The 18,833-nt window shown below is 29.7% G+C and overlaps 2 protein-coding genes across 2 annotated transcripts; one reads left to right on the forward strand and one right to left on the reverse strand.

The window, feature by feature from the left end:
- Positions 1–239: 239 nt before the first annotated feature.
- On the reverse strand, positions 240–13,270 carry LOC145742391 (uncharacterized). The gene is made up of 33 exons (XM_082560171.1): positions 13,185–13,270; positions 12,978–13,094; positions 12,682–12,771; positions 12,355–12,483; positions 11,976–12,165; positions 11,740–11,892; positions 11,532–11,616; positions 11,300–11,448; positions 11,125–11,180; positions 10,897–11,033; positions 10,706–10,816; positions 10,052–10,182; positions 9,810–9,961; positions 9,540–9,702; positions 9,173–9,299; positions 8,884–9,020; positions 7,803–7,998; positions 7,551–7,747; positions 7,219–7,409; positions 6,283–6,877; positions 5,526–5,711; positions 5,313–5,455; positions 4,917–5,132; positions 4,694–4,788; positions 4,565–4,614; positions 4,068–4,479; positions 2,180–3,953; positions 1,795–2,042; positions 1,643–1,687; positions 1,438–1,529; positions 1,125–1,246; positions 828–954; positions 240–725 (listed from the first exon to the last, which is right to left on the reverse strand). The coding sequence occupies exons 1-33, from the start codon at positions 13,268–13,270 to the stop codon at positions 492–494; spliced, it is 6,936 nt and encodes a 2,311-aa protein (XP_082416297.1). The 3' UTR covers positions 240–491.
- A 1,511-nt stretch (positions 13,271–14,781) lies between these two features.
- On the forward strand, positions 14,782–18,174 carry LOC145743246 (uncharacterized). Its single transcript, XM_082561165.1, has 12 exons — positions 14,782–14,852; positions 14,949–15,023; positions 15,361–15,474; positions 15,567–15,658; positions 15,813–15,867; positions 15,939–16,017; positions 16,092–16,222; positions 16,371–16,520; positions 16,769–16,903; positions 17,061–17,147; positions 17,313–17,405; positions 17,543–18,174. Exons 1-12 carry the CDS (start codon positions 14,808–14,810, stop codon positions 17,741–17,743), a joined length of 1,257 nt encoding a protein of 418 aa, XP_082417291.1. The 5' UTR covers positions 14,782–14,807; the 3' UTR covers positions 17,744–18,174.
- Positions 18,175–18,833: the final 659 nt, after the last annotated feature.

Here is an 18,833-nt window from a genome sequence, read left to right on the forward strand (position 1 = left end):
TCACGAGAGGAAGTTGATTAAAAGTTAAGAACGCATTACAGCACCAATAATCCAACAAATTAAATATATCCACAACAAATTAATTTTTATATAACGGATAGATTAGCAATGTTTATTTTAGTTTAATAAAGTGGACTTGCCTAATTATTTCAGTACCCTACTAATAAAAATATATTTCCTATTAGTTAAAAAGTAATTTGTTTGGTCGTATTGCATAATTTATTCACACACAACAAAACTTTCCTAACAGTGATAAGGTTTTAAACCTGTCAAAAGTAAACACTTGATCATATTAAATTTCAAACAAATTGACATACATTTCTAAAGTCACAAAAAATGCAAGATGGTAACAGAAAATTCAATTAATAGAAAAAGTAAGTAGGCTATGTTTTATTTATAGACATAGACTTTACAATATTTAAATTTTCAAGGTCCTTCACAGCACTTACTTTTATTCAATACATACACAAAACTACAAAAAACAACTTAATTTATCCTGTTGACTTCTTCATTATAGCTTTATGTACACAGTGCTGAAATCGAAAAAGTGATTCTGCTATTTGACCTAAGTTCTCCAACGAGAAAGATTGTAAATATTTATCATCTGACAAGTTACGGAGCATTGATAATTCTGGAATCGTTGACATTGAAAGCTTAGAAGGGGATTCGTTGATTTTATTTGATAAAGTTGATGTTGTGGGTTTATTTAAATCCCCACTTCGTGCCTAAAATTGCAAAAAAAAAAAATGATTGATTAGCTAGAAAAAAGGGGGCTAAAATGCAATAGAATGTTTTTATTTTTATAATTATAAACTTTGGATACCAACCTTGATATCTGCAATTGCAGCAGCAATTTTAACACTTCTTACACTCAATGGCGAACATGTGACGTCAGGTCTAGCGCCACCTACTGATCGTTTTGAAATAGGTAAGCTAAGTCGTCTGCTAACAACTCTGTTAAATTTAGTTTTTTTTATATGAATTGTAAGTTTATTTTATCTATATTTAAAAACAAATCTTCTGGCAACATTTACCAATAAATGATTTAAATATTAAATAGTATTGAAATAAAAAAATATATACAAAAAAAATTTATGCATAAGCCTAATTAACTATATACCAACCGATGTGGTGATTTTCGTTTTTGCCAATCTATTTGACTTGTATTAGGTGAGGTTTCAATAACATTATCATTTTTGTTTGTAGAACTTATTGATATAGGCTCCGCAAACGAAACTCGTCTTGACTGAAAGAAGGTATGGTTATAAAAAGCATAAAGTAAAGTAGGAAAAATAAGCATAAGGTGAATAAACTTGTACACAAGTATAAAAAACATTTTTAATACAAAGGCAAAATTACTTACTACATAATTAATCTAACTTGAAACTAATAAAGTAGGTATATAAGGTTTAAATAAAAAATTTGATTGCTTAATACCTTGTTAGTAGATGGACTTAAAACCTCTGAAATCCGTCGTTTTAAAATTCCAGGTGAGCTTATCACTGAACACTCCTCTCGAATTGTCATCACTGAAAGTAAAAATATTAAATAAATATATATACTTATATTACACTCAAAATGTCTGTACATTGTTGGTTAATATAAATAAGAAAAAGTGACCAAATTTTCATTACAAACTTACATCGATTAACAGATTTAGGAGTTCCTTTTTGGTCACCTTCTCTAGCTAAAAAACATTTACAATTTAAAACTAATAAAGTTTACAACAAATTATTGAATTTCAATTCAGATAATTATGTATATATAATAAGGTAATGTACTCAACACATTTACCATTTAATTGGGAAGAAATCAATACAGATGGTAATTTCTTTGTGTCACTTGATAAAGTAGAAGAATCATTTTGTAAAGGTAATATTGGGCTGAGGTCAACATTTAAATTTTCTTTGTTTTTTTCTACACTTTCTGGAGATTTTTCCTCAACATTAACTTCACTTGATTTTTCTTCATGTTTTTTGGTGGCAGTTGCTTCCTCACTTTTATCAAAATTTATTGGAATGTCCTTTTTGACATCGATTTTTCTGTAAAACAAAAAATAATTTTTAAAATAAAGTTTTACCTACACATTCTAGTTTTTACAAAAGCATTTTAAAAATTTTTACCAAGGTAAAAGACTTAAAATCTATTAAACAAGTTATAAATAAGTTGTTCTCCTCACTCAGTAATGGGAGTAAGTTTTTCTGTTTCTTTTACAACAGAATCTGACTTATCGTTTACACACCGCAGGTCAGGATTGTCTACAGATTGTTTTTTAGTTTCTTTATTAGTTTCATCAGTATCAGGAATCATGTTTAATGACTTTGGTTTTCTTGTTTTCGATGATTTACCATAAGAAAACCTGTCCAAGGCTTTTGGAGTTGGTGCCCTTTTTCTTAAAGATTTTCTAAGTGGAGTTGTTTTTGAACTATTGCTCTCTTGACTAGCTCCTATAACATCATCATTAACAACAGCATCAACTTTTTGAAGTATTGGGTCATCTTCTATAATCTGAGCTTGTTTCTGTTTTTGTGTTTGTCTTTTATCTAGTACTGGTTCAACTTCAAAACTCTCATCCAAAGGTTGAACGCCTAATTCTTCGGCACATTCTTCCTCAAAAGTTCGATTCAGTGAATCCTTAGTTTTAAGTTCTTGAGCCTTATTTTGACGAGATTGTTTCACAGTAGTTTTAGATTTATTCTTTGTTAATTTTTCTTTGTCACTAGCTTTAGCTGTAACATCACTTTTTAAATTGTCATGTTTAATGGTGACATCCACATCCTCCTTTTTCTTTAATGGCTTTTCATTTTCCTGGTCTGAATCTAAATCATTAGAATCAGACTCATTTATGTCCATAAGAGTTGAAGGTAAAATTGACATGTTAGCCATTTCAACAACTTCATAAATGCTTTTTTCACCATCAATGATGCTTTTTTCTTGATCAACCACACTTTTATCAACTTCATTTTCAGATTCTGCAGCACTTTTATCAATCTCATTTTCAGATTCTTGATCACTGCTAGGCTGAGAAGTTGGTAAAATCGACATATTTGCCATTTCAACAACTTCATAAATGCTTTTTTCACCATCAATAATGCTTTTATCAACTTCATTGTCAGATTCTACAGCACTTTTATTAACTTCATTTTCAGATTCTTGATCGCTGTTGGGCTGAGAAGTTGGTAAAATAGACATATTTGCCATTTCCATAACCTCATAAACACTTTTTTCTTGATCAACAACACTTTTATCAACTTCATTTTCAGATTCTGCGGCACTTTTATCAATCTCATTTTCAGATTCTTGATCACTGCTAGGCTGAGAAGTTGGTAAAATCGACATATTTGCCATTTCAACAACTTCATAAATGCTTTTTTCACCATCAATAATGCTTTTATCAACTTCATTGTCAGATTCTACAGCACTTTTATTAACTTCATTTTCAGATTCTTGATCGCTGTTGGGCTGAGAAGTTGGTAAAATCGACATATTTGCCATTTCCACAACCTCATAAACACTTTTTTCCGCAACAGAATCATTTATATTTAACGAAGTTTCAGATTCATTAAAGTCAGTTTCTTCCACAACCGAATCATCAACAGTTATTTCATCTGGGTCGTCGTTTTTTGTGACATCACAATCAGTAACTAAACTTGCATCATCAGCTGATATAAAATTATCGTCATCACTATTTTCCTCTTCCTCTGTTTCCACATAGTTTGAATCATTTGTAAGATCACAACTATCCTGTTCATCTGAAGTTTCATGATCACTTGGATTTTCTCCTGTATCATCAAGATTAATAGTTTTAATCTTTCGCTTTTCAGTAATTTTATCATCATCTTTTTGTTTCATACTTTTAGAAACTCCCTTTGTGTTGGACTTTTGAGGTTGACTTTTGGACAATTTTTTTAAATCCTCATAAACACTGTCTTCAGTTTTTTGTTGTTTAGCAACTTTTTTTAAAGTGACTTTTTTGCAAAATTCAACAGAACTTAAGCGAGCACTTATTCTTGCACTTTGGCGACGACTTAATCTGGTAGGAACTTTTTCAACAGACTTTCTTTTGCCTGAATCGGATTCTTCTGAATCGGATTCTTCTGAATCCAAAACAATTATTTCTTTTTGTTTTTTTAGTTTTTTGTTGTTAGTTTTTGGTGTGGTAAATTGAGTTACATCATCATCAGTTTCTTCACTTATGACATCATCACTTTCTTCTTCTTTAAAAATGACATCATTATCTTCTTCTTCTGACATAATGACATCATCATCTTCTTCTTTTGACATAATGACATTATTATTCTTATTTTTTTGATCATCACTCTTAATATCTTTTGTAACAATGTTGTTCTCTTCTACATTCATTTCTTTGTCAATAATATCATCAGTAACTGAATCATCAATAATAATGATTTTATTATTTTCATTTTCAGCGCTGATCGCAGCATCCTCAGTTTCACTTGTTTCCATTATTTCTGATTCCTAAAAATAAAAAGTACATTTCTGAGTAAGATGTGATTAAACTATGTGTTATTTTTAAAATTAAATCTAGACATATTATTCTAACCTCCAATTCTGAAAAATTACTTTGTTCACTTTTAGTTGTAGAGCAGGACACTAAACACAAAAAAAAATTATAACATTTTTTTCAATAAATATGTAATAATTAACTATTTAAATAGTTATCAACAAATACCATTTAGGTACATATTTTCTTCCAACGAAACATTTTGTTCTTTTTCCCAAGGAATCTTGAATCCCTCTTTTTTGTACATCATATCCAAAACCTCCCTATATAAAAAAAATATTATAGTTTAAACTTGTTGTTACTATTTTTTATATCACTTTTGTTTAGTACTGGACTTACTACTAAATTAATTCACCCCTATTTAATCTAAACCTTAGTAACAAATACTCACACAAAGTCGTCTGTGAGAGATTCGGTCTCTAAAATAACTTTAAATTCCCAAAAATTCACAGTACTGGAATATATTTTTGTTGATTTCGAGCTAAGTGCAATTTTAAACAATTCACAAATATTATCATCTTCAAAAAGTTCTTGAGAAAAAGAAAGACGCTCAAGGATTACTGACCAACAATCGGTAACTTGTTTTTCAGTTGTGAGATTTTTTAAACTATAAATATAAAGTCAATGCTATACATATATTGTAAAACAATAATAATGCAAATATAGCTATTTGAAAAGTTATGCCTCTAATTTTAAATAAAATGAAAAGAAACATTATAAAGAAATGTCTTATCACTAAAAATCTACATTGACTTATACCAAGTATTAAACGTTGCTTAAAACTTACTTTGATGTAGATTGTAGCAGGTCCGAAATAACAAAAAGAAGGTCAAGAAAAAAACCCTGAACCAAAGCTTGGGGCAGATTAAAAAAAATGTCTGTGATTGCTGCAATTAAATTTATCTTATATTTTTCACCATCGATTCTAACCTGAAAAAATGCAAAAAAATATTAGACTTACAAAAAATTGATATCTTAAGTAAAATTTTAGTAAAGGTACCTTGTGTAGGCAAGAAATAAGTTGTGTTATTGCAGAATTAAATCCATTTAAGTCTTCATTTACTTCTATTAAATCAATTGATCTGCGTTTATTTGATTTTCTTCTTTCCAATTCTTTAAACTCAACGTTTTCAATCAAAATTAAAACCACAGACTCAAAAAATTGAACACAGTTGGTAGTTGTAATCTAAATGTTTAATAATTAAATATTTAACTTTTTTAGTCAAAGCTATAAGCATGGGCGTCGATGCAAAATTTTTTTTTACTAATGTTAGGAGTGCCAAAAAAAGTAAACGTTTTAAAGTGCTCATAATTGGTTTAGCTTTTCTAAAATAGACGTTAAATAGTCTTAATCTTAATGTTCGCAACGATAGCAGACCACGTTGGTTTTTAACCAACGGAAGTACAATTATTACGTAAAATAAGGAACCAGACAATCGTTATTTGTTTCGCAATAATTCCAGTTTTACACAATCTACAACGTGGCACGCAGAAAATGCCATTTTGATTAACATTTGTTAAGTAACGAACGAAAATCAGGCCGAGTTTTAAGGATATAAATTATTAATAATACTAAGACGTAAACTATCCTTTTTTAATAGAAAACAGTAACAAACTAATAAGTTTATTTATTTAAACAACGTGTGAATTGAAACAAAAACCAACCCATGAAAAAAGTGAGGCTATCTCTATTTTTTTGAAATTGCAATCGCAGCGCCAAACTTGGCCCTGCGCATTGAATTTTTATCTATAAATGCCGCCATTAATGGCTCGAGTGGAATGGATTTTGCGTATTCTTGGTGGGCAGCCATTACAGCAAGGTTGTTAAGACGCTGCTGAGTTTGGGTGTTTTGCAGGTAGATTTTTTCTCTGCGAAGCAAACTAAACGACCTTTCAGCCTCGCATGTCGATGTAGGAAGTACCAAATAAGTCACGAGAGCTGCGCATAGATTAGGAGCCATATCACGCAGAGCAACCTCATTACGCATTTGTAAACGCAGCTCGGCAATAGACACATTAGTTCCAATGTGTCGACATCGTGCAAACCAATGCAACCTTTCGCGTTTAATGTCGGTGGCCGACCAATCACCATCATAAAACGCATTTACCTCATCGATTTCAGAGGCTTTCATATTTGGGTCCTCCAGCAATTTTTGAAGTTGCGAGGCAAAGGTGAGGGAGTCGTTTCGGTATCTCGTGCTCACACTTTGAATGGTGCTTAAAATATCTCGCAAAATACTTGACGGAAAAATTGGAAGATATTGCTTTCCATATTCGAAGAAGTCGACTCGCCCCGAGTCCTTGACAGCCTTGGCACGCAAGGTAGATCCAACTTCAAAGCTGTTGCCTGCTCTTTGCACTCATGGAAAAGGAATTAAAATTTTCGGCGGATTTCGCGTCGGCTTCCATTGTGGTATACAAAGTTTCGAGAGAATCCTTAACGTAACCAGTGGTTACGTTTTTTCCCTGTACTGTTTTGTGTATTGGGTCAATTGTTGAAAGAATACGCTACAGGAGACGAATATAGAAAAAGGTATGAAATTTTTCCTTTTGATTCATTTTTAACTCTGTCGATTAAATTATTCAAAACGGCACTGGCCCACCTATTTCAAATTGCATTTTGGATGTCTCCAGATATAAATTTTGTTACGCCTTTTTCTTTGAAATGTTCTTTTATCACAGGATTATATAACATGATCATTTCCATAAGATTCCAGAGATTTCCCGTGTTTTTTTCATTGCCGTGGCCACGCAATGCAATGGCAGACCGAGCACAAAATCTTATCGCATTAAAAATGGCTTCAAGAGCTACTTGATTTTTAGTTTGAATTTCCTCAAAGTCAGTCTGCACTCTGCACTGTAGCCGGCTGTCATTAAGATCAATCTGCGGTAAGTAAAATATTCATTAAAAGTTTTGCTACAAATGATTTAAATTGTTTTGCTTTTTAAAAAATAAAATGCATGTACCATAATATAAGATCCTTTCTAATAATTTACATTTGTAGACAAGTTAAAAACAAGTTACCTGCAAAGATGCTGTAGCCTCGTTATGAGGAGCAGATTCAGCATGATCCTTGATCTTTTGCCGTCCCTTTTTAAAAATTTTCCATCCGTTTGAAGTAGAAATCCATTTTGAGTTGTTTAATATTTTAATTTCAGCATTTTTAATTCGCCGATTATCGACAGCCCATCGACACACTAAACAGTGGAAAGTTGCCCTATCTAAATTAAAACCAGTCATTATCAGTATACCAATGGCGCTGAAACGACCTTCCACTTGTTTCTTTTGGCAGCACGTCTGATAAATCAGCCCTTGCAGCAGGTAGATTAGTCTCGGAGTGACAGGAATCTGAAGCCTGTACCTCTAATGAAGTAAGAGGTACAGAACCCTGATGAACTTCATCGTTTCCACGAACCCGCTTTGGTCGGGACGGCAGCATAAACCCAGTTATTTTCATCTGTCCACTCATGACCTTTTGGTGATTAAAAACTGATTAAGTGATTACAAACTGATTACAAACTAATTGGGTGATTGAAAGCTTATTTTACTGAATAATTTTTTGCCCTTTGCACAATTAACAAAAAAGCATTGTGACCTTCAAACTATCTTTTGTAATAAAATACGTCATCTAGTAGAAGGTTATGTGATTAGTGAGTTCACTAAAAAATTTGAAGCATGAAGTTGTGGTAATACAGAAAAGAAAAACCAATTATTTATTGACATATACGGTTCATAAAAAAATAATATACATGCACATTTTATTTCAAAATTATGTGAACAAATATAAAGATAACTTTTAACTAACAGAAACACATCTTTAACGTTATTTTTTACACTTTATAAAAAAAACTTTTGTTTCTTGCAAGGTAAATTTCCATGCAACCACCAGAAGGTTAAATGCAACTGTAACGCATTACAGGCGTTGCAAAAACACCATTATTACTACTCGGAAAAAAATCACTACCCATAAAGTAGAAAATTATTAAATGGAGCGAATTTGGTTATTTAAATCTGTCCCCAATTTTCATTGATCGTACAATTTATTTTATGACGTCAATAATACAAAGAAACTTGGCGACATTTCAAGTATTTATTATCGTGAAATTTTTTAGATCGCGTATATAACTATCCGTTTTTACGCCAAAAATGCAAATTTTTGCAAATATTCTAGGGGTGCCACATATATTCAGCACTTGATAAAATTAAAAGTGGGGGTGCATGCACCCCCAGGATCGACGCCAGTGGCTATAAGTGTACACTTAAAAAAAAGAGTTAAATTCTAACTAGCTGTCTATTAAATATTTTTAACTTATTTATAAAGTTTAACTCCTAGAAAAATTAATTATGGTATAATTACATTTTTGGTTTGGTGATCATTAAGTTTTTCACAAATTTGATTGCAAATTGTCATTTTAGCTTCTTCATGTTTTGTGGTTTCAATTTCAGATGACAAAAACGAAAAATTCTTTAACAATTCCGTCCAGGAGGAAGTAACTATAGTAAAAAAAATTTTAATAATTTTTAAATAAAAAAATTAAATACATTTTTTCCATAATTTTATTGTATAAATAAAAAGTACTTGTTTCATAATTTAAATGAAATTTAGTATATCATTTTAGTCATCAATCTGTAAGTTATTTACATACCATTTTTAAGAGTCAATTTATCAATGTTTAAATTGTAAGAAATCAGGAATTGAATAGGAAATAACAGAGTGCTATACACTGATGTAAAGTCATGATCTAAGCTGTCTCCTTGATTAATGTAACTTGTCTGAATTTAAATGTATTTATAAAATAAAACAGGGTTAAAAATTTAAAATGTGTTCTTCAGGCCAAAGATGCAATTTTAAAACAAAACGATATATTATTTACACATTATGTATATTTACAAAACATTAAAATATAGCCTATCCTAATTAAGTTAATTTGTTTAAGAAATTTCAATATATACATTAAAACTTTAAAACAACAAGAAATTTAATTTTTAAATTTAAATCTTTAAAAAACCAACCTTAGTTATATAATCTCCAAGCAGAGTTGCCAAACACAACCAAATTTTTAGATCAACAATATTGTCATTGCCAAGAAGTTTGACAACTGAATACGCAAAGTCCAAAGTTGCCAATTTACTTTCCATTCCACAACTGATAACCGTCTTCAGACAATCAAAAAATCTTTTAAAAAATAAAATTAAACTTAAACTTCTTGCAATAAAATATCTCAATCCAATTTTGATACAGCTATTAAAAATAAACTAATTTATTTTCTTATTTTAGCTTACTCATTTGTGTCTTTAGTATCATTATAAATTGTTTTGTGGAACAAAAGTTGAAGCAAACTTAACGCTGGAGTTCCGTTAAAAGACCCAGGGGAAAAATTTAAACTTGAGTTTAAAATTTTTGTGGGAAATCTTGTTAAACTTGATATTAATTTCTACAAAATAAAAATAAACTAATTTTAGATTACTCAACATATAGTAACAAAAATTATTTTAAGTTATATAATTTAAAATCATTTACCTACCAACAAAAATTCTGGAGAATAATTAGTAGTGGTAACAATTTGGTTTGCAAGTTGAAACAATGCTTTAAATAAATCAGTATCTCGTTTTCGATTTATGTGATCTTGCGTGCATGTTAAAAAAACTTTCCATAATTCAAACAAAAATTCATCTAATCAACAAAAGAAATTTTTAGTTATTTTTTTATTTTTTTTGGATATATCTTTATCCTCGATGTGAGAAAGTCAAATGCGCGACTTAAACATAGAGTAACATCAGTTACTCCGACCCAGTCTTGAGTTGCCTGTGACAGTTTGGGATATTATAGATTATAATTGCCCGATAATTATACTGCTGATTAAGTGCTGGCTCAGCAGGAGTTTGTATCGTTTATAGCGTCTTACTCAAGAGCGCTACAGCATGAGGTCAGTGGGGATTGAACCCACGACCCCATGTCTGGTTTAGCAAGTGTTTTTACCACTACACCACGCTGCCGGTTTATGGCCTAGATAAGTTAAATTTTAAGTATAAACTAATCAAAAATTTTCTAAACACATTTTAGAAGCTATAAATGTTTAATAAGCTATAAATGTTCATTTAAATAATAATTATGTAAGATTTTTGCCTGTAATTTTAACAATTTTAACAAATTTTGCCTGTAATTTTAACATTCTTACTTGAAATATTTGTAGTAGGGTGAACAAATACAGTAGTAAGAGCTGGAACAATAGAACTTTGATAACGACTGAATGAAGAAGGTGTACCAAAATATGGACTTTCTAGGGCAGCTGATTAAAAATATTAAAAAAATTTATATTAGAAAAGTTAAAGGACCACAAATATTTTTTTTTTTGAAACTGTAACTCACGTAGTCTAAATTTAAATTTCATGCTTGTTGTATCACAGAGCATGTGAGCTAACAACTCAGCACCAAGTAAATGTATAACAGGATCTTTAATTGTTGATTTACTTAACTCATTAGCAGACAAACGCTGAGATAACCTTCTAAATAAGAATATAAATAAATAATTATTGTGCTGTTAACAATATTTTTTTTTAAATGTTTTAGATCAATTTATAAATATTGTTATCTTACCGTGAACTAGGTGAAGCCAAACAGGAAAAACTAAGCCTTAACAGAGGCAAGCATACCTGCAAATAAAATAAGCTTTAAACAAAACTTCATAAAATTATACATCAAACCTTCTTGTTCCGTTTTTATTTATAAACTACACAAAATAATTGCTTTAACATAAGAACATTGGTCTTACCTCATCATATAATTCAACAATTTTTTCATTTAAGTATACAGATAGCATCCACATTGTTTGAATACAAGTTTTCGTAAGAGGAACAGTTTTTAATTTTATGGTTAGTGGTTGAATCAACAATTTAATATATCTTGTGGAAGACAATATTTCTACATAAATATTTGGCAATTATTAAATTAAAAATTAGGTTTTTTTGATCACAATTTTTTTAAAATTTGTAGTCTTAGCTTACCTCTATTTTCAGCAAATGCATTAATGAAATAACCCCAAGCACCAAAGGCGTTGATTTGAATGCTTTCATTTTTACTAACAAATCCCTAAAAAAATTCATAATAATTCAATAGTGTTGTTAATATATTACAAAAGCAAGCATACTGAAAATAATGAATGCAAATTGTTTATATATACAGTATTTATATCAGCATAAATTGTAAACAAACCTTTTGAATAAAAGAAAGATGCAAATTTGTAAAACTGCTGCTCCTTTTAAATTCTTCACCAATAAGTGCAAGAAATAATGGAATCTGAATGGTTAATACTTCTTCAAGAACAATTGTTTTATCAATCATGGATTGTAAAGCAGGAAAAATGGTCTATGGCAACAAATAGTCAAATTTGTAAAAATCAAAAAGGGTAGTTAATATAAACAACTCCAATCATTTTGACTTGGTTTTACCTGGCGAAGAGTCTTGGAACATTTTGACAATATTTTGCTTCGGTTTTGAACAAGAAATTTAATATTATCCGTAATAACGTTACAAGCAGATTCCCTTACTTTAAGGTTATTATGTGAGGTCATTTTGAGTATAAGAATAAACCACAGATTAATGTGGTCGTGCATTTCTTTAGAACACTGCTCCAAAAACCTAAAAAATTGCACAAACTGAATATATAGTTGTTTTTAACAAATAAAATAACTTTTTAATTACAAACATCTTTATTTAAAACATTAAACAATTTAAAAAAAGAAAGTAACGGAAATAAATATGCTTAATTATTTTTTTTTTTAAATCTAAAAATTTAACATTAGTATATTCATTTTAAATGAAATCTACCTTTTTATTACTTTAACTAAAGTTAAATCAGTAGATGTTCCAGAAACTACACAAGAAGTTAATAAGCTTTCAACAAATAACTCCAATATTTCAATATCAAATTCTTGTTCAATGAAAATGAAATAAATTCTACAAAAATCATAATGTTCTGGTAAAATACTATAAAGTAAACCAAATGTACATGTCCAAATTTTTAAAGAAAGGTTTTTAATATATATAAGCTAATCAAAATAAATATTTTTTTGAGCAAATGTTGAATATAATAGTAAGGTTAATACTGTCCTATAAAATTACATAAATAGTATATAAACATTAAGAACTACTAACTTTTCGACATGTTCCTTAAATTCAATATTCCCCAAAATATCGACAAGATTTGCCAAGAGTTCATTATCTTGATATACATCGGGAGGAAACCTTTATATGAATAATATTCTATTGTTTTAAAGGAATTTTTTTTAAAATTAATCTCTATCAAATTAGGTAAGATTTATTTAACGAAATAACCTATTTTTTTGTATATAAGAAATAGGCAACATAAAATGTTACTTACTTTAATTTTTTATAAAACTTACTTCAATTTTTTCTTTTTATCTTGTTTAACAAAATATTCAACAATGAACAATATCGAAGATAGACATTCTTTAATTGGAGACTTTAAATCCGTAATAATGCATGAAGCAAGTATTTTACATGTTTGATCGGTTACATCAATTGATGAAGTTGACTTTTGAATTAACCTTAAAAAAAATTAAAATTTAACAGAAATAAGCAAATAATATGTTTTGAGAATCAAAAAGATCAAAAAAAGTTTTTATGTGAAAAAATACTTTTCTAAAAGTTGGTAGGAAGACACTCGCTCATTAGATTCTTGCTGCTCCAAACTTTTTACAATATTTGTCAATTTTGAAGACATGATACTTAAAAAAAACTGTGCTTTATTTCTATAAAAATGTTTAGTAAACTATTTTATTTTGTTTATTTGCCCAGCTGGATTGATTGACAGATTAAATTTAGTTGGGTTGATTTACAGATTAAACGCAATTTTGTTATATTGTCAGATTGTGTTGTATTGTAATCGAACGAAGTTAACAACAGACGGACAAGAGTTAGACCACGCAAATTTGAGTTTATTAATTAACTAATATTAATTACTTTATAGATTTTCACAAAACTAATAAAGAAAAGCCAAAAAACAAAATAGTTCCTGTACAACAACAGATAATGAGTTAAAGCATGACTTTTCGCGCGAAATAAATGTATACAAGTTTTGTTTTCGCTATAGCGATCAGAATTAAACTTTATTAAAAAAAATATATAGTGACGTAATAATGGCAACGTTCGAGAATTACTTTTTATATTGCCTTTTTTTATCTGTAGTTTAAATGTTTTGGCACAAAGTTGCATAACATAGGGGTGGCTTAACTAAATGGTTTATAAGCTGTTATACTTGTTTTGTTGTTTAAATTTAATAATGTAGGATTCAGTTTTGGAAATTAGGTGTTATGTAGCAGGATTTATAATAATGTGTAGCAGGATTTATAACCTATACTATATGCATATTACATATTTAGTTAAAAAGTGCTTAAGCAGAATTGTTTCTTTTACCAAGTGGATCAAAGTCAGTTAAATAACAGGTAACCAGGTGATGGTATTCATTATGAATAAACTGTCATTAGGTTATGGCACAACCTTTAGGTTATCGTGTGTTTTTTGTTTTGGTTTCGCCATTTTTTTTTATTATATTATCGCCAGCTAAGTTTAAGCCTGCTACCATGGTACCTTGTAATGACGTCAGACGTCTTTCTCTGAACATGCATTAACACTTTTGTTTGATTGACATCGCAAATGCAAATACGTTTTGCTGCGACGTCGTGGGACTGTATATGATTTGCCTTTACCTTGTCTGTCGATAAGTATATAGCCTACTATTTAGCTATGGGATTGTAACTCAACTTGAAAGTTTATTGCAGATTTTTTAGTTTTATTTTTGATCTTTTTATTTTTTAAAGTTAGTTGCTGTGCACTAGATTTTTTTTCAAACGCACAGTTGACCTTCCTGAAGCAGTATAATGGTAAGGTTTTTTTATATATAATATTTAAACTCTGTAGGCTGTTGGTTTTTGTCAGTTTAAGGGATGTTCCAATAACAATTTCTAGACTGACTTACAAAAAAATCATATTATAGACGGATAAAGTAAAAGCAGAATAGTTAACGTTTATTGAACCTCAAAACGTTATATTTTGCGTTCATATGAAATGTGCCTTTTAGTTTAATCGTACATTTCGCAACATCTTTAGCTTGGTTATCTTTGGCCACATAATCAGTGTAAAGACAGCTACAATTATTCCAAAATAGTAAGCAAAACAATGGTGTATTAATGTTGTTTGTATATATTTGTTTATTATATTTTTTTAAGGATTCGTATTGCAACGAATACAAGGATTACTCTATGTCGGTAGTTCCACAGAACAACTCATACCTTCATCAAGTAAAAGTACGTTAGTTATATTACTGTTCACCTAAACCGCATGGTAATCTTTCTTATATATACATTATTGAGTTTTTTTTAAAACTCAACTATTATGTATAGAATGGAGTTTCTGAATACGAATTAGTGGACAAGGAGCGTGGTCAACATGCCCAGTTTTACAAAACTTTGCCACAAGTTAGTTTTATGCGTTTTTTTTGGGGGGGGGTGGGTTTCGCACATTGATAAAAGTAAATAACAAATACGAAATACATTTAATATTACAACAATGCAACGGGAAAAAATGACAAAATCCATTTAATGATTTAAAACATGCCAAAAGTATCAATGTTTACATAAAGATTTTAAGTATGTTATGGCATGGTCACCAAACCCAAACGTTATTTCTTCCGATAAAACGTTCTACCACCTTTAATATATTATTTTAAATATATAACATTAACATTTATATTCGTATACTAAAAATAACTTGTTTGAACTTTTAACCAAAGATTTTTCATTAAATTGATTCAAGGATGCCAACATGTATTCGTCTAACAGTCCACAGGCTAGCGTGATTGCAAGTAATATACCAAGATACGGAACAATTATTCCAAACAGAATTTTTGTTGGTGGTATTGACTTTAAGGTAAGAATTTTAGTACCTGGTTTAAAGAAAACCTTTAAAAACTGAGCGTTTAAATTACATTACATTTTTTAAATAGTTCAAATTTATTTTAGACAAAAGAAGAGGATTTACAAAAGTTCTTTTGCAGTTTTGGAATTGTAAAAGAAACCAAAATTATCAGAGATAGGGCTGAAGTTTCCAAAGGGTAGAGTGTTGTAGTTAAAGGGCCCAAATTTTTAGTATAAATTTATTCACTATTGCAATTAAATAAAATTAATCACAGTTTGATTGTTATATGTGTATTGTTTTTATAAATAAAAATTGTGTGGTTGAAGCCTACCTAATTTTCCCATTTTTAGATATGGTTTTGTTACATTTGAGACCCAAGATGAAGCAAATAAAGTTAGAGAACAGGTAAATCTTTAAATAGATAGTTTACCATTTACATAGTTTGATTCATGTTTATCTTTGTTGTGTTTTTTTAGGAAGATTGTCTTTATTTGAACGGAAAAAAGTTGAACATCGGACAAGCAATCCGTAAACAACAAATCTGTTTTCCAAAGGGTAAAAATTAGAAAAAGAAAAAGAAAACTTTACAAAAACTTGTAGATAAATCATTAAATTTAAATTGTTTTTAGACATTCAGTTGCCTGGCCCTCCAGGTTCGTGGGTAATGCATCCCGGAGGTTACTCGTCGTTTACAAATCAAAACGGGATTACATATTTCTCTCAAACCCCACCCATGGTTACAGCTTTGCCACAATCTCAAGTAAAAACATAGGAAAAACAATATTTTATTTTTTAATTTTGCATAATATTAACAACATTTACAGAGCAACAAATTGTTTCAATATATTTTAAAATGAGCATTATCTAATAACTAATTTAATTTATTTTTTTAATGGCGGTTTTTGTAGCCATTTCCACATGGCCACATGGCTTTAACATACAACAACGGACCAACTACTTATCCATTAGCTGCACACTACACTGGATACTACCCAGCTACAACTACTTGTAATGCTCAGCCTTGTAGTGCAATTCATGTTCCATGGGGTCACACACCGGTAGGAAAAGTAGATTATAAAATAAATAACAAGAATACTTTAATTTTTAAAGAATTTTCAAGCATTAAAAGAATTTTCAATCCAGCTTTTGTACTACGTGCTATAAAAATAATATTGTAATCCAACAATGGGTTTATTTAATAAAGTTGATAATTTTGAACTAGTTCATAGAAACATTTTACGTATAAAGTATATATGCGACTTGCTTATCAGATTTTTTGCTTATTTTAGCCTTTTTTTTATTTCAGCTAAGTGGCGCATGTGGGCAAATAATTGCACCTTCCAGCGCATTGGAACCTTTGAACGTAGTCCCTGTCCAAAATCCTCAACCCATTCCAGCCACAAACTATCTAGTGCCTAGATCGCTGCCAGCAAATACCCAGGTTTAAAGCCTTGTTTAAGCACCCTTTGTTTTTTGTTATGCTGTAATTAAAACAAATTTCTACAAGAATCAAGGTTTATTGTATTCTTTTCCAGTACACATGGCAATTTAGCACAATGTTTTTGAGGTCAATAAAATTATGTTTTTAATATTTTTAGGCTGTTCAGCCACTGGTTACAACAAGACCAAGTGAACCTCAACCAGTTCATCAAGAAAAACCATCATTTATGCACCAAGGCAACGATGTAAATATTGTTAAGCTAATTAAAACTTTAATTTTAACGTATTGGGTACATCATTATAGCCAATATTTTATTTTAAATGAAAGCGAAAATTTTATACTTGATAAAACTAATTAAAAAAATGTGGTCAAAATTGCTTTACAAAATATTAAATTTTTTTTGACTCAGCAATCTATTCGCATGATAGTGCCACCAAGCCAAGTACCCGCTCCAGCCTACCCGCATTCTAATGTACCACAGCCTATTCTACACGCTGTACCGGTAAATATGGTTAATTAGTTATAAATTATTAATGTGTAAACTTAATTTAATGAATTTATTCACCTTTTAATCCGGTAAAATTTAATAAATAATATTTTTTTTGGTAATATAAACACGAATAACTAACTCGAATCTAGCCTGTGATTTGTCAGCCACCATTAAAGTGTGCGCATGCGCAATTCGTCGAAATTTCCGACCCAAGCAATCAGGCAATGTTTAATTATGGTGTAATTCCCGCTTCGGATACTGACAGTCAGCCTACAATCCAACAAACAGTGACGAGCTCAGAGAATGAAATTTTGACCCCACCCATGACCCCCGAGCAGCCACGTCACTAAATGTGACGTCATAGTAATATAAAGACTTAAAGAAAACTTTTTTAAAGACTATTGCTGATGCCAGCTACACAAAAAAGTGTTTAAAAAATTTTGTGACCGGAGATATATTCATGCAGTCATTGTAAATGGTTTTATAGTTTTATTTCTATTACCCAGCGTGAGGGCTCCATTTATTTTAATTTAAAAATAAGTTTAATTGTTATGTGCTATACATAATATATTTTTTCGTTGAAGCCAATTTTAAAGACATATCTTGAAATACTTAAAAAAAGTTTTTTTAAATGACGTCACATAAATACCCTAATTTTGATAATATCATCATTTTAACTTTTGTAAATTATTATTATGTGTAATGCCAAATTGATGAGAAATTTTTCCGCGTGCATATTTTTTTATCGTATTTTTTAAATAGAGTTTTTTGCCTTTCCAAATGTTTGCCTTTATAAGAAATGCACTAATGTTACCCATCAGTATAAATTTTATCTTCCTTCTATATTGTAATTAATTAGATCAGATATAAATAATAATCATTTTCAATTTATTTTGGTTTAGTTTGTTCAAATGGGTTGGTTACAGTTGAATTTAAGTTCGTTTTTAAGAGTTGAAAAGGTTTACTTCGTTAATTGCAGTTTTCCGCGTCATAAAGGCAACAATTATGACGTATTTTGTTTTGTTTGTTCCTGTTCTTTCGTTGCTTTGTTTTGTTATTATTTCTTTTGAAGTCTAAATAGTGTAAATAAAAAATTGTCGCAAAACTTAGTCGTGGTATGGTAATCAAAGGTGAAGGTATTCAATGACAAACATACATAACTTTTTCACTCATTAACAAACAAGCATGGCTCACTATAAACTTCCGAGACCCTTTTTTTTAATTTAATAAAACATTATTGTTACAAGTTTAAAGTCCAAATTCTTTAAATTTTAACTTTTTTAAAAAAACAATTTTATTCTACATAGAAGCAATATTTAATTAATTAATTAATGGCAGCACTGATAAGTTACAAATCACGTAAAATGTTGTTTGTTTTTCAAATTAGGCTAAAAATCCATTTTTGAAACAATTAAATGTGTTTTATATTTAAAGTATTAA

The sequence above is a fragment of the Corella eumyota genome, chromosome 2 (assembly GCF_963082875.1).
Source record: "Corella eumyota chromosome 2, kaCorEumy4.1, whole genome shotgun sequence".
Classification (NCBI taxonomy): domain Eukaryota; kingdom Metazoa; phylum Chordata; class Ascidiacea; order Phlebobranchia; family Corellidae; genus Corella; species Corella eumyota.

Bases quoted from the DNA above. Each gene is read 5' to 3' on its own strand.
- LOC145743246 (XM_082561165.1), top strand. From the start codon at position 14,808: ATGTCGGTAGTTCCACAGAACAACTCATACCTTCATCAAGTAAAA. The intron at 15,659-15,812 runs GTAGAGTGTTGT...TCCCATTTTTAG, and splicing joins AGGGCTGAAGTTTCCAAAGG to ATATGGTTTTGTTACATTTG. The intron at 16,018-16,091 runs GTAAAAATTAGA...AATTGTTTTTAG, and splicing joins ACAAATCTGTTTTCCAAAGG to ACATTCAGTTGCCTGGCCCT.
- LOC145742391 (XM_082560171.1), bottom strand. From the start codon at position 13,270: ATGTCTTCAAAATTGACAAATATTGTAAAAAGTTTGGAGCAGCAAGAA. The intron at 9,021-9,172 runs GTATGTAAATAA...TTTTTACTATAG, and splicing joins TAAATTGACTCTTAAAAATG to TTACTTCCTCCTGGACGGAA. The intron at 4,789-4,916 runs GTGAGTATTTGT...TTTTTTATATAG, and splicing joins TCTCTCACAGACGACTTTGT to GGAGGTTTTGGATATGATGT.